Consider the following 27,439-nt stretch of genomic DNA (forward strand, 5'->3'; position numbering starts at 1 on the left):
AGCATCAGCCATATAAATCATTCTATTTTACTTCACAAAGAACGCCTGAAATTGATCTTTCAATTTTCATTATTTGATCTTTGATTTCCCCCTCCGTGTTAAAGAGGGGAAGAACAAAAGAATTACCTCATAAAAGAGCTCGGCTCATTTAAATTAAATGGGTCTGAAGAAATAATTCAAATAATAAGCGAAGTCGGGGTTATTGTATTCTTTTTACCTTGTCCAAGTTTTAATACAATTTAGCACGTAGATCTGTTACTAGGCAACGACAACAAAATAAATGGTTATACAAGAGCGTCGCTGAGTAAGGGCTGCGCAAACAAGCATTGCTCCGCAGCAACAATGACACAGCAACAGAGAAACGGTATTCTCTGTGCCGTCCGCGTCGAGATGTCTCTTTGGGACAAGTTTGGAGCTAAAGGGAAATGAAGAGTAGGTTAGTGAGATAGTGAGTTAATCAGAGAACTACTGTTCAGTCGTTGTGGTCTATTACTGTGAGAAGCTGGCAGCCGAGGCAGGGGATGGTTCGGGAAGCCAAAGGAAGGGGAAAGTTCGCCGTTGGAAGCCGCTACCAAAAAACGGCTAGTGGAGTCTGTAACAGACCGAGAACACTAGACTTTTTGTGACATTAATTTGTGAAATATAGTCGCGAGTTATGTGTTAAAGAGTTTAATAAATCCGATTACGAATCGAAACCTTGTCTATAGTTTCTCTTTCATGTGACAGTACCAAAGAGCACACAAAAATTACAAATTATTTGTCAATTCCACGTATTCAAGTCTTCGTGTTACAGCTTAGCCTCTTGAAGAATCTTGTTTTATTTCCAGATTCATGAGGGGTCTGGAAGAGACGCTGAACCCCATGTTGCTAGCTCACTTCCTCCTGATAGTGGGTGGCATGTGTTTCGCAGCATTCTCTGCAGTAACGGTATGTTGTTTCTTTCTTACGTCATTTAGCGACTGTGTCAACTGCAGACATTTCTCCCACTTTAATATACACAAGAGAGTGGTCTCCTTCAATAAGCCGGCTTTGTTAATTCAGTTTCATCTTCGTGACACGTGGCGGTGTCAGTTATTTCTAGCAGAAGAATGAATTAAGACAAAAACCAGACCTTTCAAACCATTATGTGTCTACATAACTTCATATAATAAAAAATGATATGCAGAATTTATGAGAGGCTGGATAATGCAGTCGGTATACCTACTGGCTAGGAGGTGGACGGTGAGGGGCCAGAGTTCGATTGCCAATAGGAGCACTCTTCTTCTCCTCTTCAAGTCGTCCAGACCGGCTCTGGATCCCAGCAGCCTCCTATCCAACGAGTAAAGGGGGTTCTTTCCCCAAGAGTAAAGCGGGCGGGGCGTGAAGCCAACTAATGCCTCGGTCAAGAATACGTGCATCTATACATTCACTCCCCATACGCCTTCATGATGTAGTGCTTAATTAGCTAAGTACACGGAAATCTTTAATTTTATTTTATTCAGGGCCTCGAAGGCTGAGGATTTCAGGATTTTTTAACGTTGCCTCATTGGCCGGTACATTGGCAATGTCTTCCCCCACCTCTTTTTTCGCTGAGTGCTGTATATTCCTTCCTTTCTTTCCCCTCCCTATTGGTTATCCTCACTGGGTAGAAGAGGCTAAATACTCCTTTCATTTCCGAGCTTCGAACTTTGCGGTATATTTCTGCGAGCTCTGGTAAGGTAAGGCTATCCGTGTACCAAGCCCACAGGTTTTGAGACGTAGAGATTCCCACATAGACAATTGGCTCACAGATGGCGGTGAGGTTGTCAGCCCCAGTCCCCGGCCAGCCTTTGACCCCCGGAAAGACCGTTACATTTATTATAAATGTAAAGTTACTCTTGTGCTTAATTATGAACCAGGCAATGATGACGTATGTGGGAGTGAAGGTACAGCTCCACTACTTTTAACCTCACCACTAGATGCAGGTGACTAGTCAGCTTCACTTCCCTACTGTTTCCCTGTAACACTATTGCGTAGAATACTTGGTGGACCACAGGACCGGCCTGAGCATTTACTTCGTACACATTTATACTTCAATGTGTTCGTGTTTTCTTATTTGTTTCTATTCACTGGAAACGTGACACTTGATTGCACTGGTAATTTCACGTCAAGCAAGCGTACTTGGAAGTCCAGGCACTGTGTATGCCGCCGATTTCTCTATTACACTCTGCTTCTATTGCGTTGAGTCTTAAATATAATGAATTACACCAATAAATACATATTCTGCAGCCACTGCTGTATGGGCGATAAGATATGTACGAATTCTTTGGGGCAATAAGACATTGTGACACGTAGACCTTGCGGCCGACCCCCGTTCCAGAGATGTCCTACTTCGGACGACGCACAGCTGCCAGTAGCGTTGCTAAGATTTGCCACGGACTAGGATGAGAGATGAGGTCATATCCCAGGGAAACTGGTACGCAGTGACCGGAAGGGAAACACATTTCATGAGTGATCAAACACCGCATCACCAGAACACCACTCCGTGTATTATTCGCATTCAGACAAGAAGTACAGTCATCGTTGGAGTGTTATTCTAATCTTCCTTTAAGCACCATCACTCTGATTACTTATTCCGCCATTAATATTGCCCTCGATCTTCCTGTTCCCTTCTATCATTGACTCCCTCACTTTACATCTCGACTCTCCCTCTTCACGTACTACTCACTGTAAGACATCTCCTAACTGTAACTCTCTGGAGCCTCTTCTATTCCTGGTTCTCTAACTTTACATCTCGACTACCTATAACAGACTGTTTCTTCTTCTTTTCCGACTTCTACACTTCTCTTCTACCATATAGATAGCACCCGGTTACAACCCCTAAGTGGCCATCACTTGGAAAGGGTTACGGCCGGATTCTCAAAATGGGCGCCAGTCCAGCATTTAGCTTGTCGGGGAGAGATGTTTATCTTCAAACCTTCATTTCAGCTTTTATCGTTACAAGACGAACATTATGTAAGGGACTAAACGCAATTAGGGTGACATTCCTCTTAGGAGACTCATAATAAAAGTAAGGACTGATTTCCCAAACTACTTTCCTAGCTAGACGGAAGATAATATTTAAAGTCTACAGATGACGCTAGTGACAGTGGTGGAGCCATGGCTCAAGTGCAGCGTATGATCCTGTCTACACGACCACCATTGTCACCACAAGCCCAAGGAGAATTCTCAGGGATTACAATCATGTGGTCGCGGGATGGCACCTTGTCGCAGGCGCGTATCTAATTCACGTAGAATTGATATGTGGAATTTTCAAAGAAGCTGTTAAATAATATTAAGTGAGGGAAGTGCGGTTACAACCCATTGCCAAGTAAGAGTTATTTAAACAGGCGACAATATAATAGCCGTTGCTAGGGAACAGCTCTTTGAATATGTTTCTCTTCCCGGCAACGAGAAAATACGCTGTAATGGAAGAGATGTTTTGTGTGCGGTCCTTGGCGGGGCTGTATAACAAGGACTAGTAGAATAAGTTGAAAACTGTAGTTGAGAGAAATGACGTAGTTGAGGCCGGGAACGGTTCGGGAACCTAGAGGAAAAGGACTGTCCGCCTTTGGAAGCCGCTAATAAGTTACAGCTGGTGAAGACATAGAAGACTTCATGTGTGCTGCAGTACAGTGATTTGTATAATGCGTAGGTAAGTGAAACTGCTATTGTCGCCTGTAATTACAAGTTATAAGTGTTCAGTAAACCCAATTATGTATCCGACTTCCCTGTCTAGTGACTAAATACGTGACAGTATGTTAAATTTATTGGTTTTTATGTCGTAAAAATGTACACCCTTTGAAGAAAGTCGTCTTCTGGGTTTAGGCGCCGTGTATTCTTCGTTTTGGCCGACGTTTCGGAGGAACGTATCGCCTCCATCATTCAGAGCAGGTGAATGGCTTGGAATGCAGAGAGCAGTAGCAGAAGACGACTTTCTTCATAGTCATCGCCGTGAAAACCTCAAAACTTACATGCACACCCTTTGTTCTCAGAGTTCAGGACACGTCCTGCAGATGGCACAAGTCCTGATTGTGTATATTGCTTTCGTCTGTCAGCTGTATACGTATTGCTGGTTCGGTACACAACTCACCCAGCAGGTAAGCATAAAATGTTAGTCCCCATTCTAACCATGGGACAGAAGTCACTCAGCACCTCCCTCTGTACCCTGATCCATTCCCCATTAATTCGGTTCTCTTATATCCAGCATTTTTCTTACCACTTTGTTTTAGAATGCCTCAAGATGGTTGCCTCGTGAGAACGTGAGATATGGTTTACAGTCATAAGAAAGTGTTGTTAAAAAACACGTTTATATTATATCTGTTTAGCTCCAGTCATACAGCGTCGAATAATGGGAGGGCCCTGTGCGAAAGAAGAATTCTGAATGCTGAATTAAAGCGATCTCTTATACAAGTATTTTAATATACTACCCTAGCACTCGCTTCGAGAAGGAATGAAGAAAACGAAGAAATATTGCCAGTCTCTACCGAGAATCGAGCCTTGTACCTTCCGGATACGAAGTCGGACTGCTAATAATTTCAGTATTTTCTAGAACATCAGAACTGCTGAAAATGTCGCATGTTTCAGGCCGAGTTTGTGAGCGATGCAGCCTGGGGCTGCGACTGGATTGGAACCCCGATCTCTTTTCAACGCTGCCTGATCTTCATCATTGGCACTGCCAGAAGGGAATTTACCCTTACAGCTGGGAAATATATGTCTGTGTCCTGCGAAACAATGCTTAAAGTAAGCTTTATTTCCAGCAAATTTAGACCTAGTCAATGACTTCATGACCGTTTACGCTTTCACATTTTAATGTATGACCTTTTTAGATATTTTCATATCGTCCGTTTGTTAACATGCAGTTTTCAAAATATTGTAATTTAAGAATAAGTTCAATGGGAATTTCAGACTGTAATTATTTTAATATCTTGGTCTAATGGTTTATGCTAACCGTCTTACAGTGTATACACTTTTTCACTTTGTGCTTCACTTCCACACTATATGTTTCAGCACTAATGTGCCATCCTCAGGTGTCTTTATGCACGTTAAACTATTGTACTGCATGCCATGATGTCTTCATTCTAAAATGACTAAAATCTGTATTCGTCATATAGGACGATGAATTCTAAATAATAAAACTTTAAGGATTCTTCCTACATCGCACTCAAACACGCGAATTACGCCAATCCTCTTTTATGTGAGCATTCTTCCTACATACATTCGTGTATCGTGTTCTGTGTTGTGTTTTGCTCCTGTTCCTGCATGCGTTGTACTGCTTTTACCGGTTCTCGCGGTCTCTTCGCTTGCGGATTTCTTATATTTTTCCTTCTACCCTGAAGATGGAGGCGATACGTTCCTCNCACAAACTGCAGGTTTATCTGTCGTCACAATTTTGTATACACGAGTTTAACATTGTAGAAAGGGTTCCTAGAATATTTATCAATTTATGTTAAAAAAAACTGTAAGAGTTTAAACATCAAGAAGAAAAATACATTTTATTTATATTGTATTTCTTTATTATTTTATTCAGTTTCAGTCTCGCAATATATGTATAATTCTATGATAACTATACAGTTTCTTCAATTGTGACATGTTTTGACCACTAATGTTTTACCATAATCTGGTAGTACTTACACTATCGCTCTCAACACCCTCTGCTGTTCCCCAGCATTGAACAACGTTTACAATTGGGAGAAGGCCATTTTGTTGTTTATTATGTAGTTTCTCACTTATAGACTTACGTAAACACTCTAAATTATATAAACTTTTATCGTAGTGCTCCGAAGGTTATGTGTTTACGCAAAGTAGATGTCTTTTAATTTTGAATTAAAATTTTTTGTAGCAAAATTGTTTTTAATTAAGCGTCTTCATTTAAGTTAAATAGAAAATTGCATAGCGACCAGGATGCTGGGACTCGGCTAGCTTCGGCTCCGCTCGGCTCACTTCGGCTGGCGGGGTGGAGGGGCGTCGTCCATAGCTCAACATGTCACAATATTTTGCATCGGTCTTAAAACCATCTATAGCTAACTTGGTTTAAATTAAGTTAAATAGATAAGTTAGTCTGAACTAATTACTGTTATAATAATTTTCATTTATTATTATTCTTGTTATTATTGCACTTTATTAGTTTATATTTACTTCATTTGGTCCTGTAACCCTGGGTCTTAAGTAATATTCGTTTTTCTTGATGAGCGCAGTAGAACCAGGTTCTCCTGCTGTATACATGACTCGTATTACATAAGCTTAATTTTGGTGTTTGTCTTTCTGTGTGGTGGTTTCTTATATGACCGAGAGTTTCGGTAAAATTATTCATCTTCACAATAGGAAAGTCCTAGATTCGATTCTAGACCCAACGGCCGAATAGAGGTTTCTGTGGTGCTTCTTTGCCCTGACGTCACACGATGAAGTGAGATGGAGTTCGCTCTCTACAGAACCTTCAAGACATTTACACGATTTTCAAGGTTTGTATCATACACCACATTCTTAAGTAACAAGAAAACTATTGCAGTTGAAATATTAACATGATTCGAAAGAAGAGCACAGCACATTAGAAACATACAGCATTTGTCATGGGTGTCTTTTCCTCATCCTCCTTATTCGAACTAAGAATATGGGTATTTAAGTATGTAGAATTTTCTAGGTTGGTAAGTGTGTAGTGTGGCTAATAGAAGGTTCAAAGTAAAAAAGACAAAAGGTAAAGCTATCCCTGTAAGAGGCCGTGGAGGCCCATAGGGTTGTGAGACGTCGAGGCTCCCACATCTTCTAGACAATCGGTTCACGATGGCGGTAAATTTGTCAGCCTTACCCTCCGGCCGTCCTCTACCCCCAGGAATATTGCCGGTACTCATTTTTGTCAGAGACTGAGTCGACCCCAGGGCCATAATGTGGCAGGAAGGATTAAGTAAATTGAAAAAAATCCAATAACCTTATCGGGAATTGAACTCACGAACCTCCGACTTGTAGCATAGTGCCTCAACCAACTACCCTACCGTGATCTGATTAAAATATTGCCTCCGCCTCTAGGGTCGAAGAATAAGTCAAGAAATAAATTACCAAAAGCAGACAGCAGGCTTAATTAATATAATTCTCCGAAAACGTGGGCTTTCTACAAACTACACAGCTTCACAACACAAGACCGTAGCGTTCACAGGAAACGACGTGAGAACCTATTCTAGGAGGCCTACTGACATGGTTCATGCAATAGGGTTGTAACATGACGCCTGAAAGCCGGAATAGTGGAAGCAGATGAGACGTCCAACTCTAGACAACGGCTCGGTAAACGCGTTCCCGCGCAAATGAATGCGTAGGCAACAGTATACCAACGAAGTTTCGCAACCTGTTTCTAAGCAATGGATCTGTAAACACTCGTCTGCAACAATAGGGTTATTGTTGAGATCGGCTTTTCCTGTTCGGTCCGCGCAAAGTGGTTATGAGGGGGAGAATTCGGACAATCCAGTTAGTTGAGCGCCGCTGATTGTAGTTTAGATCTGCAAGAGAAACTGAGATATTCACATGGGGGATAATCGCCGGGCAGTAACGACGTGAGCACAGAACTGGAAGAATCAACGTTGTTAAGATCCATTACTAGGAAATGACTAGTGAGTGCAAACTGAGATCTAGTATTAGCAACGCTGATTTGTAAAGTGTGGAAATAACTATAGATTTATAGCTATTTGTAGTTACGATCTGTAAGTGTTCAAATAAATCGAATTATCCAAACCCGTCTAACAGTCACACACATATAGATCACAGTATGCAGTAACGTTTATGAGGCAGCGGGATCCAAGTTAAGTATCAATGCTCTGTTTAACACTTAGTTATGCAGACATGCAAACAATGGACAAAGTGAAACCTTAATACATTCATTTAAAATAATTTTATATTTAAATATATGTAGCGAGAGATACAAGTTTGTGAATCGAATGGTAACGGACACTCCTCGCACAACTTCGTAATTGCAAATTTGATTTGTTGCTGCTGTCTCCACGTAAATGAACTCCGTCAAATATTTTGGAAATTCATTATTTAAACTTAAAAATTCATAAAATATTTTTAGCACAACATAAATATTGGCCGCCTCTGAGGTCTAGTGGCCAGAGTTCCTGGCTATAGACCCAGAAATTCCGATAGCTGAATGAGTCATTAGCGCTGATAAACTCGAGGCCTCACGAGGTCTGATTTTGTCACTGCAGTAAGTCGCATTAATAGTCAATCTGCGTTGGAGGTGTCGATAGGCGGCTGACACTTACACTGAAATAAAGTTCACTATTGAACAGCGTATGTTTATTGTCGAAACTTTTGCAATGAAATGTAAGTTTTGAGGTTTTCACGGCGATGACTATGAAGAAAGNTTGCAATGAAAGCTTACAGAAAATGTATCCGTAAGTTTCTTCGTAAATATCCTGACGCGCCAGTTCCCACAAAGTCGTCTGTATCCAAGCTTGTGAAAAAGTGGCGCGCCACAGGTTCAGTGTGACATAAAGAAGCAATCGAAGAAGATTGTGCTGACTGAAGTAAAGGTTCGGGACATTGGGGCACGACTACAGACCAGTCCTCGAAAATCGTTAAGACACTTAGAACAGGAAACCGGTGTTTCGCTAGGATCTGCTTTCACAGCCACAAAATTAATCAAATTTTACCCGTATAAAATAACAGTTGTGCATGAGCTGAAACAGACAGATTATGTAGCAAGAATTCGTTTTTGCAACCGGCTGTTAAAAATGTGCACAATGGAATCATGGATCCACAGCTTCTGTTCATGACTGATGAAGCCNACCCGTATAAAATAACAGTTGTGCATGAGCTGAAACAGACAGATTATGTAGCAAGAATTCGTTTTTGCAACCGGCTGTTAAAAATGTGCACAATGGAATCATGGATCCACAGCTTCTGTTCATGACTGATGAAGCCTGGTTTCATGTTAGTGGTCATGTCAGTGCACAAAATATAAGAATATGGAGCGGTGAAAATCCTCACGCTATGCAGTGCCATTACAGGGTGAAAATATTGGGGTGTGGTGTGCTGTAAGTCAGCGGCAAATCACGAAACAGCGAACTCTGGCAGCTACGTTAATGATACAGTTAATCCGTCCTTTAGTCAGCTGACTGCTGAAGAAAGACAATACAGGTATATTCAGCACATACGGCTAAAGCAGCCATGGTCGCAATACGGGAAGTGTTTGCAGAGAGAATAATCAACAGTTCTCCAGGTCTCAGTTTTTGCGATTTTTATCTTTGGGGAAACGTGATCGGAGAAGTCTACAAAAATAATCCTCCCAGCACTGAAGCTCTGCAGAATGAAATAACACGCCACTTTTTCATAAGCTTGGGTACACACGTCTTCGTGGGAACTGGTGACTCAGGATATTTACGACAAAACTTTTACTTTTACAAGACTTTTACTTGCAAAAGTTTCGGCAATAAACACCCGCTGTTCAATAGTGATCTTCATTTCAGTATAAATGTCGACCGCCTAACGACATCCCTAACAAAGTCTGGCTATTAATGCGATTTACTGCAGTGAACTCAAACCCTTTGGCGACGAGCGTATATCAGCGCCAATAACTCATTCTGGTATGGGCTGTCACAGCAGCAATATGTGAGAAATGTTATGTCCGCTGTGCGCTGTTCCCAGGTTTCCTCGATGGTTGAATGTCCTGTATCAGGTTTATGCCTTTTATCGTCTATCTACTTTTCAGTCAATCTAATGGATTTTAGTAACCAATGTACAGATTTATACTTAGTATCGTATTATTCGTCTAATATTCGACAGATCTTCCTAAAACAGGGACAATCTCGTCGAGAGTGACTTCTGGTCAGAGATAGCGACATAAGATAGAAGAGAATTGTGGATATACCCAAAGTTCCTTTCACTCTCATGAGACCCTTGCGGGAGCGAATATCGAATTGACTTCACAAGGAAATCGATATGCAGACTGACAGTCTAATATCTAATACAAAGTATACAGAAATGGTATGAATGCTCTTCAATCGCACAGATTTATACCCTGAAGGAACCTAAATAACAGATAGGATTCAAGTCCAGACAGAAGTTTTACGATTAATTAATTGGGAGGAGAAATGATATAAAATATTCTGAATTTAATGAAAACCCATAATACAAGTGTCAGTGTGCATATCTGTTGACTAAAACTTCAATTAGACAAGATAATAATGTAGTCGGCCATTAACGATCTAATCATATTGCCAACCACGCTCTGATAACGAACAGACACAGTTCAGTCATTTTCTCGTGACCGTTGGTCTGAGCGAGAAGGGGGGAGGAATATCAGCAGGGGGGAAAGCAAGACAATAAACTTGGACGCCTGTGACTGAGAGAAGTAACATAAAAGGTAAAAGTAAAATCATGCCAGTAATTTATTAATTAAATATCAAACCATGAAGAAGCATGGGGGAGAGGAGATACAGCTACACCAGTCTTGACCTCGGCACTAGATGGCAGTGAGGGGCCAGGTTCACAACCCGGCCGCTTTACTCCCTGAGAAAGAGCTCCACCTGCCCATTGACTAGGAGGCTGGGTGGCTTCTAGAGTCAGTATGGACTCTGTGGACTGGTCAAGAAGAAGAAGAAGAAGAAGAAGGAGGAGTTCTGCGAGAGCTAATTTCACACTTTTCTTTCAGTGCATACTGAGTATGTGATACGACACGGACCGCAGAAGGGGGGGGGAGTAGAGACAGAGATAGCGAGGCTACCTAATAATTCTCCTTTAATTCTTTTTTTTTTCAAAATAAAAATCGTAGGCTGAAAATTTCTTGCCTCTGTCGGGAATCGAACTGAGGCCGTCCAGCCCGTATAAGGGCGTTCTCGAAGTAGATGTACTGCTGAGGAAAAGTGTCAAGGCACCTATTGATGCCATGAGTAGGACCGGAAGTTTATTTTCTATTTGCACAAATAGATGTTTTGCTGGACACAGCGTCTGCTGTTTGGTTGTGAACAAGAGGCACTGCCTGTTATACTCGCTAGTGCCTACACGATAGGCCCCGCACCCTTGTCATGGCAGTTTACATGGCGACCAGTGCACTCGTACAGACCTACACGCTTCTCCGGAACAAGGACTGTGGCCGCAAACTTAAAACTTCCCAGCGCAGTAAATACTCCCAGAATTCATTAAAATATATGAACTGAGCCTACTTCTTTTTGCCTCTTTTGCTGTATGGGTGTGAAATTTGGTTTTTCACGTGAAGGGAGGGAAATCTATAATAAAGGGGGTTCTGAGGATAATATTTGGGAAAATTTGCACGCTGAGCGGCTTCGACACCTAAGAAATGAATATAACACAACACAGCCCAACATAATCAGCTGAATTGCAACAGAGACTTTTCTTTTTCCTTGGCACTATAGCCCCAGTGGGCCTAGGCCTACCTCCAGGAACTTCTCCGTTCACTTCGGNAGAGACTTACGACTCGGATATTTTAAAGTCTTATATATATATAATATATATATACACGTATATACACGAGTACGTATATGAATTGCAAAGTTCCCTTTAATATGGTACCCCCCACAAGGTAGCGTAGTTTGTTGAGGCACTATTCTAAAAGTCGGAAGGTTCCGGGTTCAATCCACGATGAGGCCACAGGATTTTTCAATTGACATAAACTTTCCAGCCGCACTATGGCCCTGGAATCGATTCGGCCTCTAACAGAAATGAGTACCAGAAATCTTCCTGTGGATAAAGGGCGGCCGGCGCGTAAGGCTAATAACCTCACTGCCATCTGTGAGTCGAATATCTAGAAAATGTGGGAGCCTCAACGTCTCACAACCTATGAGCCTCTATGGCCTGTTACAGGGATAGCTTTACACCCCCTCCCCCAGATTATATTGTGTGCCCGAAACGTGTCTGAGTTTAAAAACATATAATCAGCATATAGAAATATACTGTGTATAGTTAGATGGTAATTTGTAGGTATCTTGTTCTAATAGACGGTACATCGGGAAAATCAACTCCAACAGCGTGGAATTAGAGCTGCGACAAATGAGGTTATATTATAACATTTGAGATTCCCTAGGCGGTATACATGAATATTTCTGTATCCTTGGACATGACGTCATGTAATCTGGTCGTCTATCCTGAAGATGGAGGCAGTAGATACCTTGAAAAAGATGGTGCCTTCCTATCATACTACTTTATATTAAATGTAAGACAGCAATATTAAAAAAGTCTCATGCCTTACGGACTAGCTTATATGTTACGTTTTATGAAGTCAACAACTTTTCAAAAAGTTTATTGAATATTACAAAGTTCTTCAATGATTTGTAATTAATAAGAGCGCTTCCCTTGTGATTAGATCGGAGTAACTGGCAATTTTCTTTCTGTATTCTGGTTCAATTATGGGGAAGAATTTACCATCCTAGCTATTCAAATTACCTACGAAAAATTGGAATTTAAAAGTTTAAAAAAGTTGAACCTATCATCCGTATCCCAGATGTTGCGTAGCCTGCTGTGACGTAACGAAAAGACACAATCCCAAAATTTCATGAAGAAGCTAGTAAGGAGGTTGGTCTAGAAGTAAACACAAAGAAATCTGAGCATATATTGCTGGCTCCTCAACAATGCAGGGTAAAATCATGACATAAAGATAGAAACAGATATTTTGAAAATGTGGCTCAGTTCAGATATTTGGGTGCGACGATGACATATCAAAACCTGATTCAAGAGAAAATTATAAGAAGGTTGAACTCGGGTAATGCTTGCTACCATTCAGTGCAGAACCAATTGTTTTCTCGTCTGCTGTCCAAAAATATAAAAATTAGAATATACAAAATTATAATTTTGCCTGTGGTTGAGTGTGGGTGTGAAACTAGGTCTCTGACATTAAGGGAGGAACATAGACTGAGGGTGTTTGAGAACAGGGTGCTGAGGAGAATATTTGGACCGAAGAGAGATGAAGTGACGGGAGGTTGGGGAAAACTGCATAATGAGGAAATTCATAACTTGTATCCTTCTCCAAGTATAATTCCAAGATGAATATATTTACTAGATAAATATAATGATCAAGTCAAGAAATATGAGATGGGCAAGCATGTAGCACAAGTTGGGGAGAAGCGGAATGCATCTAGGATATTGTTTAGAAAGCCAGAAGGAAAGAGACCACTGGGAAGAACAGGGCGCAGGTGGGTGGACAATATTAAAACGCATCTTAGATAGGATTGAATGGCACGAATTGAATTCATCTGGCTCAGGATATGGACCAGCGAAGGGCTCTTGTGAACATAAAAATGAACCTTCGGGTCCCATAAAATACTGGGAAGTTCTTGAGTAGCTGCACAACTGGAGGCTGCTCAAGAATGGCTCAGCTCCATGAAGATAGTTAGTTGGTACTTACCTACTTACTTATGGAGCTGAGCACTTCTTGAGAAGCCGCCAAATCTGCAGCTACTCAAGAATTTCCCAGCACTTTATGGAACCCGAAGGTTCATTATCGTGTTCACAAGAGCCCTCTACTGGTCCCTATCCCGAGCCAGCTCAGTCCAATCCATCCCATTCCATCCTATCTCTCTAAGATCCACTTTAATATTGTCCACCCACCTATGCCTTGGTCTTCCCTGTGGTCTCTTTCCTTCTGGCTTTCCCACCAATATTCTATATGCATTCCTCTTCTTCCCCATTCGTTCTACATGCCCTGCCTACCTCATCGTCCTTGACTTGATCATTCTAATTATACTTGGAGAAATGTACAAGTTATGAAGCTCCTCATTATGCAGTTTTCTCCAACCTCCGGTCACTTCATCTCCCTTCGGTCAAAATATTCTCCTCAACACTCTGTTCTCAACCACCCTCAGTCTATGTTCCTCCTTTAATGTCGGAAACCAAGCTTCAGACCCATACGGAACCAGAGGCAAAATTATAGTTTCGTATATAGATAGTGAGATAGTACTCACCAAAATGTATAAACTTTCCTGAACAGCAAGTCTTCCCGCTGACAATCGAAAGGGCGAAATCCTTAGTGTTAAACAGAAGCGCTCTGTCCACTAACAGAAAGGGTCGTTAATTATGATTCACTGTACAGTTTCCCAGTACACCTTCCTTCGCACCCAGCTTCATAAGCAGCTAACCAAATTTCCACTTACAATTTTGACTTTGTTTTGCGTAAGGGGTGTAAAATTTTCATTCTGTTTCCGACAAACGTCATTATGTAATTTGGGTTTGCAACTAAGTAACCACATGGAGCACAGACCTTGTTAGAAGCTAATAGTTTCTCACCTTGCCATATTCCCAGAATTTTATATAACTACAAATTTACTGCCGTGTTCTGGTCTACCCCATGGATTACATGAACAGACTCGACACACCTAATCCTGTTCCTCCAAGTTCTGTTTTAATATTATTCTCACATCTACGACTAGGTCTTCTTACTGGTCTCTTTCCTTCAGATTTTTCTACCAAACCTGTGTGCACTCCTTTTTTCTCTGAAATTATTAATATGCTTTAAACATCCCATCTTCCTCGATTAGGTCACCTTGATAACATATGGCGAGGCTACAAACTATGAAGCTCTTCAATATGTGATTATCTCCAATCTCTTATTATTTGCTACTCCTTAAAGACAAATAACTTCCTCAGCACCCTGTCCTCAACACACACTCAGATCATGAATTTCCCTCAGTGTGAGACACCGTGTTTTACACCCATATAAAACAACAAGCAAAAATTACAACTTTCTTGTATTTCAATTTTAGCGTTTTTACACAACAGACGAACAGCTGTGAGGATCCGAAGTGAAAAGACTCAAATATGCAAACCCCTTCCTTTTAATCGTGTCTAAATTTTGGGAATTGAGGTTCTCAGAGCGGTGGATATGAAGAGCTCTCTCTTCTAGGATATAATGCAGTGTGTAGTTCGTCGAAAGTCAACAGACGTTTCGGAGAAACATGTCTCATATATCTTCAGGCTTAAAGATTAAGTCAGCAATAAACCGATATGGAATGGCAGGAAGCAGAGGACTCTTCTCGTACTTGGCTGACTTAATCCTGAAGATTAAGGCGACATATTCCTCCGAAACTTCGGTAGACTTCCACCGGACTATGTGGCGTTATATCATAGAAGAGAGAATTCCTCTTTTCTAAATTTTGTTCATAGCTCAGTTGAAACTGCCCGTCAGTTTCCTGTACGATGCAACAGAATCATTGTGAACTATGAATTGTGGGGAGAAGTATCCACCGTGACCTATTTAAAGGCACTGTTCTGGAATCTGCTTAGAGGGGCTGAAGAAAGCCACGAGAAATATCAGTCAAGATAGCCATTTTTTTCCAGGGAGTCGAACGGGAACTGTGTCAATGAGTTATCGATTTCCAGTTCGGTGGTTCGTAGTTGTCCGATTTATCTGTCGTTATTCACGCAGTATTTACTCATTTACTTCTTTGTGGTTTATTTGAGGACACTGTCAATATTGGGTCTTTCATTCATTCACTCGTCAATGGGCTCTACAGACTTTTGCTGGGCCTAGCCTCTTCTTCAGTTTCGTAATCTGTTTTGCGCAGACGGTAGGACTTCCTGGACGGGGGATCAGCCCGTCGCAAGGCCACCACCTACACACAGGACAACACAAATACAAAGTAAACGCACACACAGATATCCTTGTTTTGATTGGGTTATAGTGTCGAATTCTATGATGACTAGTGCATGGTGAATGAGAAAGGATGTGGAAGGAAACGGTCATAAACAAATTTGAGTTAATATCTCGTCGTTTGCTTTTAAGGGCTCAGGACTTATTGATTTTATATGCTACTGACATATAGTACATATTGTATGGCATCAAATTCTAGGATAATTAGCAAAAAAAGCAGTTGGAAGGATGCGAAATGAATCGGTGGTGTCCTGTTTCAAGGCTAATACGCCTTTCACAAGGAGGTAAAAACGAAAAGGTAATTTGTCCCTGGACTTAATTAATTAGTCCCTTCTTGGAGATATATGGGAGAGTGGAGGCACAGCTCCACCACTCTTCACTTAGACCAAGAATTTTCTTCGAGAAACAGGGCTAAAAATTATGAAAAGGATATACGATATCAAAAGAACTTCTTTTATTTAAATTTTAAAGGAGAGTTGCCTCCAATTAACCCGTAATTGGGCCTAATAACAGAGCCCTCTATCATTCAGATCGATTCCCGACCTAGTCTTGCAGCTCAGTAACTTTTAACGTCACGGAATTTAAGAATAACTTCTCAAGGAGACAGTCACATTGCAATCAATACATGCCAATTAACCTACATTTGGAGAAATTAAAACAGAATTCTGAGAATGACTTCCCTTTAACGTATCTCGTCTTGCGAAAAATGAAAGACTTAGTGTCAATATGGTGTTCAACTGGCCATACAAATATGAATTTCGAAGAATAAAAATTTTCGTAAAATTTGGTATTTTGGGTCTACGCTAATAGTCATCAAACAAATTTAGGCGTAAATCTTTTTTATACCCCTCCAGTACAATCCCCACTTCATATTGCCTTCAAATTAAATATCGTTTTTGTAAAAAATAAAATTGTCGTACAAGACACGAATATACATACAGTTCTTTCGGGATTTTGAAAAACCCTGAAATTTTAAAACTAAGGATTTCTCTGAGCAGCAAATTTTTCTTCATTTATTTAATTACGTTAAATATACCTTCTTAGTGCCATTTTCTTTTGTCTTCATCTTCGTCATTCCTTCATTTTCCAATTATTTTTCATACGTTCCCACACGATGCGACAAAATACAGCACATTGCAGAATCTTATTGCACTGCGTTGTTCTGACTTTGGGTTTTGCTTCCATGCCGTCTAAGTGCAACGTCGGTTACCATTCATACATCATTTTTCATTACTGTCATTGCATGTTTCGGCCTAAATGGTCATCATCAGGTCTACAGGTTGTTGTGATGAAGGAATCTGCTGCTCACTGAAATGCTGTTCTGCTTTCATTACGTAACTCCCTTTGTGAGGTCGAAACATGTGGCATCAGTAAAGAAATACGACGAGCGAATAGTATCTGACGTTGCACATAAACGGCATAAAAGCAGAACTCAGGGTTAGACAACTCCTTATGTAAATTTTTCTTATCTGTTCGTTCGTCAGCCTCTAATCCGCAGCAGCAAAGTTTTGCCTCAAGGAATTTCGATGAAACTTGGTAGGAAATTTGTATTAGTTGAATTGATGTCGCTTTCTGTTATGGAGGAACTCGGTTCGAGTCTGAGACTAAGCACTGATTATCCTGATTGAAATTTCCCACGATTTTCCTCCGTCCATCCAAACAAACTGAAGCAGACCTTCCTGAAATAGTCCATATAACTTCCAAGTTCAAATACATCACTGAAAATCAACTTGTCAGTCAATAACGTCCATCCACTTTGCGAACCACGATACATCATAAGATTTGATAGGCAACTTTGTGAAAGAAAAGTCTTGTGTAAGTATGTCTGAATTTGTCAGTAGAGTATTAATACAGGAAGTACGTCAAAAAGATAATCTAGTAGCTATGACGGAACAGCCTACGTCACCAAATTGAAATGACGTCACTGTACTAGATGGATTAAACTACACAATCAGTAAAGGTAAAAAAGGTAAAGTTGCTGCTGTGCTTAACTAATTAACTAATTAAGCACTACGCCATGGGCGAGTGAATATATATATATATATACATATATTTTCTTGAACTTGGCACTAGTTTGAGGCGAGAGGTCTGCTTCACGCCCCGGCTGCTTTACCACAGAGGGAAGAGTCTCCGGTACCCATTTGAAAAGGGGCTGAGTGGACCCCGGAAATGGTATGGACTACGTGGAGTAGAGAAAATTCTTGACTCCAATGAGACTCGAACTCCAGTCCCTCTGTCGCCCGAACCCTTAGCCAGTCCCCATAGGAACTGAGCTGCCACAGTCCATACAGTTGATAAACCGTCATTATTTAGAAAGGGGTCTACATGCTATATTATTTTCCTTCTGTGTCAGATATTATGCCAAGCAAGAAATTAACATAAGCAGGCGGTAAGAGTTCTCTTTTTACCCTAAATATGGAGACGATATGTTCTAATGAAAAGTCGGTTTCTCTCCGAAATACACGGCGTTACAACCCAGGACACCATACTCTTCGCATAATAGTTTATCAGTGAGAATATATTCTCGAAATGAAACAGAAATTTCACTGATTCAGTACAACCTATTTTAAGAAAACACCAGAAGAAGAAGTTTGCTTTCAATAGTTTTTTAACATAAAACGGAAATATTTCTAATCATGCAAACCCGTAACAACAATGCACAGTACTTATGGACTTATAATGAGACTTGTAGCAGTCTTGCGTAAGTCAAAGTCAAAGTCACATTGCGACTGACGGTCAGTCAGTTAGTAGGTCTTGGTGTCGAGCCCCATCTGGGGCTCATCACCAAATATCTGTTATTATCGTTTGGTAGTTACGGTCTTGTTTCTGTGGGGCGCCTTCTCTGACGAGAGGACGGGTCTGTATTTTGTATATGCTGCTGGCCCTTGCCAGGGCAGTCTTTCTCGAGTCCGAGTCCCTTGGGACACGTAAATATGAGGCTTCAGAATTTTTATTCCAAAAAAGCCAGTTCTCCATGACTGGAGATAATCTTAGCAAAGTGAGGCATGAAACTATTAAACATTTAAGGGAAACATCGGAAGTAAATAACCAGTGAGCTTGAACCAAACATTAAGAATAAGAATTTTAGAGAGGCAGGAAGGATTTAAGAAGGGCTATCCAACCAGACGTAGGCCCTGCTATAATCCATAACGTCAGTCTCTTGTTTCCCAGAGGGGAGGCGCGAGTTCATTCCCAAATTATTTCACGTGGGATTTATAGGGGACAAATTGGCACTGCAGTAGGTATTCTCGGGATACTTCCGTTTCTACTGCGAACTCCCATTCCACCAATGTACACTTTCTCTTATCTGTCTGTCAGGCTGATAGAGAGGTCATGCTTGTAGCATAAGAACCAATGGATTCAGTCGGACCCCACTGCACATAAATAGACGTACTGAAAATTACGAAGAGTTATGTCTTCTGGAATATAATGACTTGTAGTCTGTTAAAAGTGAACCGACGTTTCGGAGGAATATGTCGCAATCATTTTCAGAGTCGAAGAATAAGTTTGTTATATATTTAATGATGGTTTTTGCTCGGTTTATTATTCGACACTGAAGATGGGTGCGTCATATTTCTCCGAAAGGTCATTTAACTTTCGGCGGACTAAACGGCGTTATGTCCCAGAATATATAAACCATCTTAATCACCTCTAAAAAAAACTCAAATATTAAGTACTAGAAATACTTAATGAGTGAGAACACAAATGTTTTCAGATTCCCAAATTATTTTGAATACATTGAAGAATTCGGAGCCGGGATAGCGCCATTTGTGTAGCCACTGTCCAGGGATTGGACGACCGAAGGTTCGGAGTTCTAGTATCGGTAGGGTCAACAATTGTTTATTCTTCACCTCATTCAGACCGACCCTGGGGCCCACCCAACTTCCTACCTAATAGGCGTGAAGCTGACCACTCACCTCTAGGTAGTGCCTAGGTAAAAAATGTGGATATACGCATCAACTCCTCCATACACCTTCATGGCCTAGTGCTAATTAGTTAATTAAGCACATGGACAACTTTTTTCTTTTTCCTTTCCTTGGCACTACAGCCCCAGTGGGCCTAGGCCTACCTCCATGAACTTCTCCGTTCACTTTCGGTTTTTCTAGATCTTAGAAATTCGGTAGGACTCCTTGGGTGGGTGATCAGCTCGTCGCAAGGCCTCTGCCTGTACACAAACAAAGAAAAACGCATACAAACATACGTGCCCTGAGTAGAATTCGAACCCACGATCCCGGCTTCCGAGCGAGCGAAGACAGTGCACGCCTTAGACAGCTCGGCTACCGTGACCGGCCCCATGGACAACTTTACATTGATTAATTACTCCTGCCGGGCATTGAATGTATATAGGGTTAATGACGTTAGGCAAAACGAATTGCAAACGTAATTTGTAGGTTGAGACTGCTATTGAAGAACAAAAAAAGGGTAAGTCGCCAAGTACTGGTCAAATTCCGGCAGAACTTACAGAAGCAAGAGATGAGAAATTACGTTCTCAGCTCCATATATGGATTACTGCTATTTTGGCAGTGAAGAATTAGCTCCATACTGGGAACAGTCTATTACTGAACCTATTAAGAGACGCGTCATGACACTGAGGGTGGTGATTATTGAGTCAAATCACTGTAATCAAAAAATATCACTAAGGAATGAAACTGAACAGGACACATTAGTTTAAGTCTATGCTGGAAAGCGAATAGTACTGACTGACAGAGAACATGATGCTCACAGGGTCATTAACACGTTAGAGAATTGGAGAAACAGAGCGTGGAAAAGAAATTAATAATGAGGAAATGTAAGGGGTAAAGCTATGCCTGTAATTTATTTTTAATGCTAGTGGGGTGGGACTAAGTCCCTTGTACTGCGGCCACTTCTGGCCTATTGTATCAGCCCCAGATGATAGGTGAGGGTGATTGTGGATCAATTGGTTCAATGAAGATTGACAGGGGAAACCGAAGTACTCGGAGAAAACCTGCCCCAGCGCCACATTGTCCACCACAAATCCCACTTGACCAGACCCGGGATCGAACCCGGGCCGCCGCTGTGGGAAACCAGCGACTAACCGCTTGAGCTATGGCGCGGCCTAAGCTATCCCTGTAACAGACCGTAGAGGCCCATAGGATTATGAGACGTCGAGGCTCCAACATTTTCTAGATAATCGGCATAAAAGATGGAGGTAAGGTTATCAGCTGTACGCGCCGGCCATCCTTCACCTCCAGGATGATTCCTAGTATTCATTTCTGTTAGAGGCTGGAAGGATTAGATCAATTGAAAAATCCGATCACCTAATGGGGAATCAAACCCGCGACCTTCCAGATTGTAGCATAGTAACTCAACCAACTATGCTACCACTTACCTCCGTTAATAACGGGGAGTTTCATTATTTTCACTTCTCCTCAGATAAAATTAGTATGATCAAATCAAGGAAGATGGGATTGGTAGAGCATGTAGTGTGTATGCGATAAAAGACAAGTTCATAAAGAGATCTGGTAAGAAAATGTGAAAGATAGAAACCATTTGAAAGGCCTGGTAGTAGGGAGGATAATTTCAAAGTTGACCTTAAAGAAATGGAATTGGGAGGTGTGGAAATGATTGACTGTGCCCAGAACAAGGGCTAGTGGCGCTGGATTGTGAACATGGTAACGAGTGTTTGGGTCTCAAAAACCGGGAGGGGAATTTGTTTCATGATAGTTAGAGCAAGAGGGATGAAACAAGAGGGGGGTGTCGAAAATTGCATGCGATGAGCTTCATAATTTGTTCTCTTCGACAAATAATTGGAGTGATAAAGTCGAGGAAGATGAGATAGACAGGAACAATAGCATGGGAGAAGAACATGTAAAAGGTATTCATGGGCAAGCTGGAAGGAAAAAGACCACTAGTTAGACCAAGACGTGGACGGATGGACAATAATGAAATCGACCAAAAGGAAATAGGATGAGAAGGTGTGGACTGTAATTATGTGGCTCGGCATTTGGATCAGTGGCGAGCTCTTGTGAACACTGTTTTGAACTTCCGGACTGCATAAAATGACGAAAAATTCTTGAGTAGCTGAGCGACCGGTGATTATTCAAGGACTCAGTAAAGTAGGTGTAGGTACGTCGACAGGTAGGCACATTATGTAAATGTCAGACTAGTTACTGGCTATCCTGAATATTGTAACTCGTACACCCATTTCTAGGCAACGGGTCGGTAAACAGATTCCGGCATAAGCAAACCCGCGGAAGAATAGGACGTCTATTGCTAGGTAACGGACCAGTAAACACGCATTCTTGACAACAAAAGACGGTGTTTACCGTGGAGTCAGTGCCGGGGAGTTATAAGCGGGCACAGTCAGGAAACGGGATGGAGTAGAGAACAGTAGGGAAATTAGAATTGAGTCGAGTCTTCGGAATTTGAAGCTGCAGGAAACGGCAAGCAAGAAATTAGGCGGTACAAACAAGACTTCACTCGTCATTTTAAGTTACAGTGAGATTGTAATAAATCCGTTGACAGGATACGGCTCGGGAAGACTGAGAACCCTAGTGTGTGTGTGACGGTGAACTGTAAAGTATATATATCAGCAATAACGCTGTATTTTCTGCAGCCCCGAACGCCGTAAATGTATAGTGTGTCACTATATCCAACCATCCACCCATCCAATCATCTAATCCAGAACCCGTCCCATAAGTCGGCTCAGCGAGTGACGATATGTTTCGTCGGTCGAGCCACGCGAATTCTGGGATAGTCCCTAGCAAGAAACCGCTCTCAATCACATCTAAATCCTTACCTATTAAGGATTTTTAATTATAAATTCTGATTAACTGCAAAATTATTACTATGACTGAAACCACGCTGTCGAACTAAGACTCAAACAGTCGATTAATAGGCCGTGTAAGAGAGATAGGAGATACCGTACGTGAAGTGGCGACGTTCCTTCTTTTTATTTAAAAGGACACGGCTTGGACTCTCGGCCGAATGAATAAGCGAATGGCCCAGACAAATAGTGGGCTGGTATGTACAAATTAGAAAGGGAGGAAATGGATGAATGGGCGATTAGGCGAGCGTAGGAAAGGGGTAATGTAAAATTCGAAACTGGCATCTTGCTTTTATTTTGTGCTGAAGAGGCTTATTAAAGTAAAGTAAAGCTATCCCTGTAACAGGCCGTGAAGGCCCATAGGGTTGTGAGACGTTAAGGGTCCCACATTACTTTGACAATCGGCTCAAAGATGGCGGTAAGGTTGTCAGCCTTACGCGCCAGCCGCGCGTTACCCCTCAGGAAAATTATTTATTTAATTCCTGGTACTCATTTCTGTTAGAGGCTGAGTCAACCCCAGGGCCATAGTGCAGCCGGAAGGATTAGTTAAATTGAAAAAAATCCAATGACTTATTAAATTGAAAATTAGCAACTAAAGCTGATAACATTTTTATTTCTTTAATTGTTTATTTATTGTTTCGACCAGCAGGAGCAAAAGAAATCCTAATTCTTAGTGGATTGAACCAGTTGGGAAGGAAGTGTGTGTCCTGGTGTTATACGTCAAGCAACCATCCAATGATCCAGCTGCTGGAAGAATTATCAAGTCTAGCCAAGAACCCAGGCAGAGGAGAAAATGAACAGCCAATGATCAGCGATTATTACAAAGAAGTAACCACGCTCTGTCATTTAATCCCATTAGAGAACTTTTCCCCAGCCTTCGACTACACATACGGAAGCCTCTTCTACGAGGCTAGGATATCTTACGATGACTGAAAACAAATAAAAGAAGTACTAAATCACCACGAGGAATTCAAAAAGATTTTCCAAGAAAGAATGAGAGCCAGCAGATATTTCGTAATGGACGGCTTAAAAATTAAGGACAGACCATTCGTAGGACTCGCATCGATAGATATAAGAGATGGCAGTTGCAGAAAATTCAGGATATCTAAGACAGAATCCACATTCAAGAAGGAAACACTAGAAATCAACGAAAATCTAGACTCAGAGTAAAACTGCATGACTTCCTTCGATTCGGCAAGCGTCTTAAAAGGAATCAGTAACTCCTCTACAAGCAACACATGGCACATTACTCGGATGCTTAAAGATAAACTACAGAGTCAGGATAGCGCAGTCGGTATAGCGACTGGCTATGGGGTTCGGAGTTCGAGTCCCTGTATGGTCAAGAATTTTAACTTCTCCAATCGTCCAGACCGGCTCTGGGGTCCACCCAACCTCCTATAAAATGGGTTCCGGGGGTCTTTCCCGGTGGTAAAGCGGCGTGAAGCCGACCAATCACCTCCAACTAGTGTCTAGGTCAAGAAAATGGGGACCTATACATCCACTCCCCATACACCTTCATGGAGTAGTGTTTAAGTAGTTAAGCATAGGGAGAGCTTTACCTTTTTAATTGTTTATTTAACGTCGCTGTTAGTATCGAGAGTATATAAAGTCGATCATAGGATAATTAATGATAACGGAGCAGTTGGTGGAATGAGAATTGGCAGGGGAAAGCAAAATACTCGGAGATAACCCGCCCAGTGCCACTTTGCCCACAATAAATCCCACATTACCTTACATGGTATCGAACCCGGGCCGCTTCCGTAGGAAGGAGATAAGAAATGTTTAGATTGCGTAATTTTATTTAATCAATATTCTACAAAGCGAAGTTGTCAAGGTTCATCCACCATGAATAAAAGAGTAACAGTTCCAGGATCAGTGAACACAGAGCACAATTACAGTTCACCTACAGAGTTGCTGCCACAATTCCTAGATAATTTTAATATTAGCCCAAATTACACTGCCTGGAAACTTTTTGTCGCAAGGCATGGCTTTTCCTAATAATTTCAGGGCAATTTATTTGTACCGGCTCTGTAATTTGTGGTACAGTAACGGATATTTTGTTTCGCTGTGTCATACAAATTATTCGAAAATATAATGAGTAAAAAAAGAAGGCTGCACTTACGTAAGGACATAAGAAACAGAGAAATAAAATTTGGGGTGCCGTGAAATTGCAGTAACTCGACCAAAACGGAGGGCTAAAATACGGAAAGAAACAGCAGAAATGTGTAATTTAGTAGATGATCTTCGTATATGTAATTCTGTATACATACATACATACATACACATATACTTGGACTGTCTCTGTGGTCTAGTGGTCAAGAGTTCCTGGCTACAGAGCCAGAGGTCCCGGGTTCGAGTTTAGGCTCTACCAGATTTTCTGATAAGTAGGGGTTCTGAAAAGGGGTCCACTTAGCCTTTTGAGGACAACTGAGGAGCTATTTCAAGGAAATAGCGGCTCCGGTCTAGAAAACCGAAATTTACGGCCGTGGTTATTCGTTGTGCTGAACACGTTACACCCTCTATCCGCTAAATTTGGTGACAAGCGACAGTCACTCTGTCGGTATAGTTCACTTGCGGACTAAAGCCACGTAGTATACATAGACTTGTAGCAGATACATATCCACTGCTCAGGTACCTATGACGGTGTCATCTTTAGTTCATTCCAAGTTTTTGTATTAATTTTAATTTTTCACACTTTTCGTCTCTTGATGTACTTAGTAAAAACAGTAAAGTTTTCCCTGGGCTTATTTAATTAAACAACATGCCATGAAGACGTATGAGGGAGTGGAAGTAGAGCTCCATCTTTTTTGACATCGGCACTATTCTGGAGTAGAATGCTCCGTTTTCCTCAGGAAGAATTCGAGGCTATCACCGCTGCCATCAGAAAGAATTATCTTCTGGGATATACGCAGTGTAGTTCTTTGAATGTCGACCAAAATTCCAAAGGACAAGTCGCCTCCCTCTTCAACGACTGCTACCTGCTACATGTTACTTTCTTTCTTGTCTTATTCTGCTACACTGAAGATGGAGACTACATGTTTCTCCGAAATCTTTATTGATTTTTCAAGGCCTACATTGTGTTATATCCCAGTAGCTGAAACTCTGCAACTTTTCTCATATTTCATAAAATACTTTTTTTTTCCGTAAACACAATTCTTTAAGATATATAAAAATGAATGTTTATATTGATGTCATACATCTTAGAGGCGTGATAAATTTAGACCCTTATTGGGTTAACATCAGGTGTCGGTTAGTATTAGGTGTCTGAACTTGTAGCCAGTATGGGTCCATAATATGGGTTGTCTATATGCTACACAGTATCACACTCGACACACACTCAGGGTTACGCGCGACTTAAAAAGCAATTTGGCTGACCGGATGAATAATTGTGCATAATGAAGCAACACACAAAGATTTAAAATCAAATGTTTCCTAACCGTCACAACACAACACCTCTCAGTATTGCCATTCACATTCACTGTACATAAAGAAACTCCGTGGTTTTAGTCCGCAAGCGAACTACATTGACCGAGCGACCGCCGCTTGTCGGCGAAGTTAGTGCCAAATTTAGCGGATAGAGGGTACCGTGTGGTCAGCTCAACGGATCCCTACGGCCGTTAATCTCAGTTTTCTAGACCGGAACCGCTATTTCCTTGACATAGCTCCTCAATTATCCTCACGAGGCTGAGTGGACCCCGTTCCAGATCCACTACTTCTCAGAAAATCTTGTAGCGTCGGTAATCGAACCACGACCTCTTGATCTGTAGCCAGGAACTCTGTGCATACTGAGTTTATTGATCTTGATCACTACTTGTTTTGGCTAATTAAAGAGCCATCATCAGGCAATACAAACTAATAGCAATATCTTAAGCTATAGGATTGCGTTCTATATATATATATATATGATCATTACAATTACTAATATATTTGCTTATGTACGTAGTCAATACCTCTAACGTTGTAATACAATCATTACTATTTCTTTAAACTTATTAAAATCTAAGAAAAAATCTTTACTAGGTGTTTATAAATATTCGTAAAAATGGTATAAATTATAACCATGACTTAACAAAGTTTTAAACTATGATTATAATATACACTTAAATGATTTATACCGTCGTATTTAGTTGTTTCATTTTCTCATTAATGACAATCGTTGCAATCATGACGTTGTATCAAGTAGTATCTCATGAATATAAAGATTTTCTCATACTTCGTTAAGTATGTGCACTGACTCCAATGGCGCTGAGTCTTCTTTGAGAAGCTGATGATTGGCAGGGTACAGATTACTGTTGAGGGGCCAAATACTGAAAATAAAATTCTTATCGATTTCAGTTCATACTATTTTTATTTTTATTTTCACGCTTTTTCATCTCTTCACGAACTTAGCGCAATACAGTAAAGTTGTCCTTGCTCTTATGTAATTAAGCATCGCATCGTGAAGGAGTATGAGGGAGTGGAGGTATAGCTCCGTCTTTCTTGACATAGCCACTATCCTGGAGTAGACTGCACTAATCACTTTAGCCCAGGGAAAGACCTCCCGGTGCCCATCTGACAAGGGGCCGAGAGCCTATCTGGAATTTTTTGAGAAGAGAAAAATCTCATGTTCCTACACAGAATCGAGCCCTGACCGTTGTTGTGACGTTTAAAAATCAATGTCGAAATAAATTTTCAACCATCCACCTCCCGTCCGATTAGGAAGCGGTGGAACTTAGCATCCCGTTCGTCTATCTATATTTATGCTTGGATATAAACCTTGTTAGCGCCTCAGGGTTGGAAAAATTTTACTCATATTTGGTATTTAAAAGCTTATTCATCCTACATCAGTTCCCGTTTAGTGTGAATATTCCAGCTACAAAAATAGGTGCTTTCAAACAGGGCCTGCGCACAAAAATGGTAGTTTTCTAAAAAAAACTTATATAAAGATTTTGGTTAAATTTTGATATTTCATGCAAACCCATGTCTCTAAAATAATTGCATAGGTACCATCGTCAGAAAAATAACGACATTCCCCAATGAAATGGACATCCAACACGTGCGTGTGATGGCTTCTATAATCGCAGACCAAT

General features: G+C 41.1%; 1 protein-coding gene across 1 annotated transcript in view; it reads left to right on the plus strand.

Annotated features, from left to right (window-relative positions):
* LOC117282255 overlaps positions 1-27,439 on the plus strand; it is a 49,601-nt gene that overhangs the window by 2,147 nt on the left and 20,015 nt on the right. The window contains exons 2-4 of the mRNA XM_033751180.1: positions 828-927; positions 3,993-4,097; positions 4,585-4,740. Coding sequence (XP_033607071.1) covers positions 828-927; positions 3,993-4,097; positions 4,585-4,740 — 361 coding nt within the window. The remainder of the gene's footprint in view (positions 1-827; positions 928-3,992; positions 4,098-4,584; positions 4,741-27,439) is intronic.

The sequence above is a fragment of the Cryptotermes secundus genome, unplaced genomic scaffold (assembly GCF_002891405.2).
Source record: "Cryptotermes secundus unplaced genomic scaffold, Csec_1.0 scaffold556, whole genome shotgun sequence".
In the NCBI taxonomy this organism is placed as follows: Eukaryota; Metazoa; Arthropoda; class Insecta; order Blattodea; family Kalotermitidae; genus Cryptotermes; species Cryptotermes secundus.